This window comes from Sinocyclocheilus rhinocerous, unplaced genomic scaffold (assembly GCF_001515625.1).
Source record: "Sinocyclocheilus rhinocerous isolate Xijiao unplaced genomic scaffold, SAMN03320098_v1.1 scaffold5, whole genome shotgun sequence".
In the NCBI taxonomy this organism is placed as follows: Eukaryota; Metazoa; Chordata; class Actinopteri; order Cypriniformes; family Cyprinidae; genus Sinocyclocheilus; species Sinocyclocheilus rhinocerous.
Window position 1 is genome coordinate 1,455,241 of NW_015661874.1, and position 949 is coordinate 1,456,189.

At 33.3% G+C, this 949-nt stretch overlaps 1 protein-coding gene across 5 annotated transcripts in view; it reads left to right on the plus strand.

The window, feature by feature from the left end:
* The window catches only part of rgl2 (ral guanine nucleotide dissociation stimulator-like 2), a 26,943-nt gene extending 25,994 nt beyond the window's left edge, over positions 1–949 (plus strand). For all 5 annotated transcript variants that reach the window (XM_016536347.1, XM_016536348.1, XM_016536350.1 and 2 more), the window contains one exon: positions 305–949. In XM_016536347.1, coding sequence (XP_016391833.1) covers positions 305–486 — 182 coding nt within the window. In that variant the 3' untranslated portion in view covers positions 487–949. The remainder of the gene's footprint in view (positions 1–304) is intronic.

The window sequence follows — 949 nt, forward strand, 5'->3', positions numbered from 1 at the left end:
GTAATTTTTTTGTTTAATTTAGTATTTTTTTTATTTAAAAACTGCAGCCTTGTGAGCATAAGAGACTTTTTCCAAAAAAATCTTAATGAGCCCAAACTTTTGAACAGTAGTGTATATATACAGTATAGAAATACATATTAAACATATTTTAATTTAATCCAAATTATTTATAGAAATATATTTTAAGAAAAATGAAACATTTTAACAAAATTATTTAAACTGATTAAGGAAAAAGCACACCACTTTTTACTTGTTTTTTATGGTTTTCTGAGTATTTCTTTGTCTTTCATTTCTCCCTCTGCAGAGTTAATAATACCTCCCACAGGAAACGTCTTCTATGCCATGTCTTCAGCTAGCGTAGACTTCCTGTTAAGGAGAAGAGGAGGAAATACACCAACAGGGTCTCCGAATCTTGGCAACGAAACCAGCGCAACCTTTCCACGAATCAAAGCCAAGGGCAGAAGACTAGTCCGGACACTATTTTAACATAAAAACAGGATATTCACGTCCAAGTACTTTCAAAAGAAAAGACACAAAATATTTCATTCAGAGCTCTTTGACGTAACTGTAGAATTTACTCAAATAAGTCATTTTCATAAGTCCTAATATTAGTAATTTGAGTGACAGCTTGGTTAAAATGGCTTGGTAACTAAGATGTTAGTTACTGCTAAACGTTGCACTGTTTTTGCATTTCATAAATTCATAATGAATTTCAAGACAGAATCACGTACCTTTTGCTGATGCCAGCATTTCCAGTGCTTCCCCCGTCTACCTCTAAAGCTAGCAGTCCATTGGTTAAAGAATATTGCTCAAAATCCTGCATTATTAATGAACATCAAATGGAGATAGAGCAGCTAAAAGATCCCAGTATAATTAAATAAACACTTACAGAAGGTACTTACACCTGTCTAACATTTCAAAACACTGAGCTGTTCTGCGTGGGCAAAAA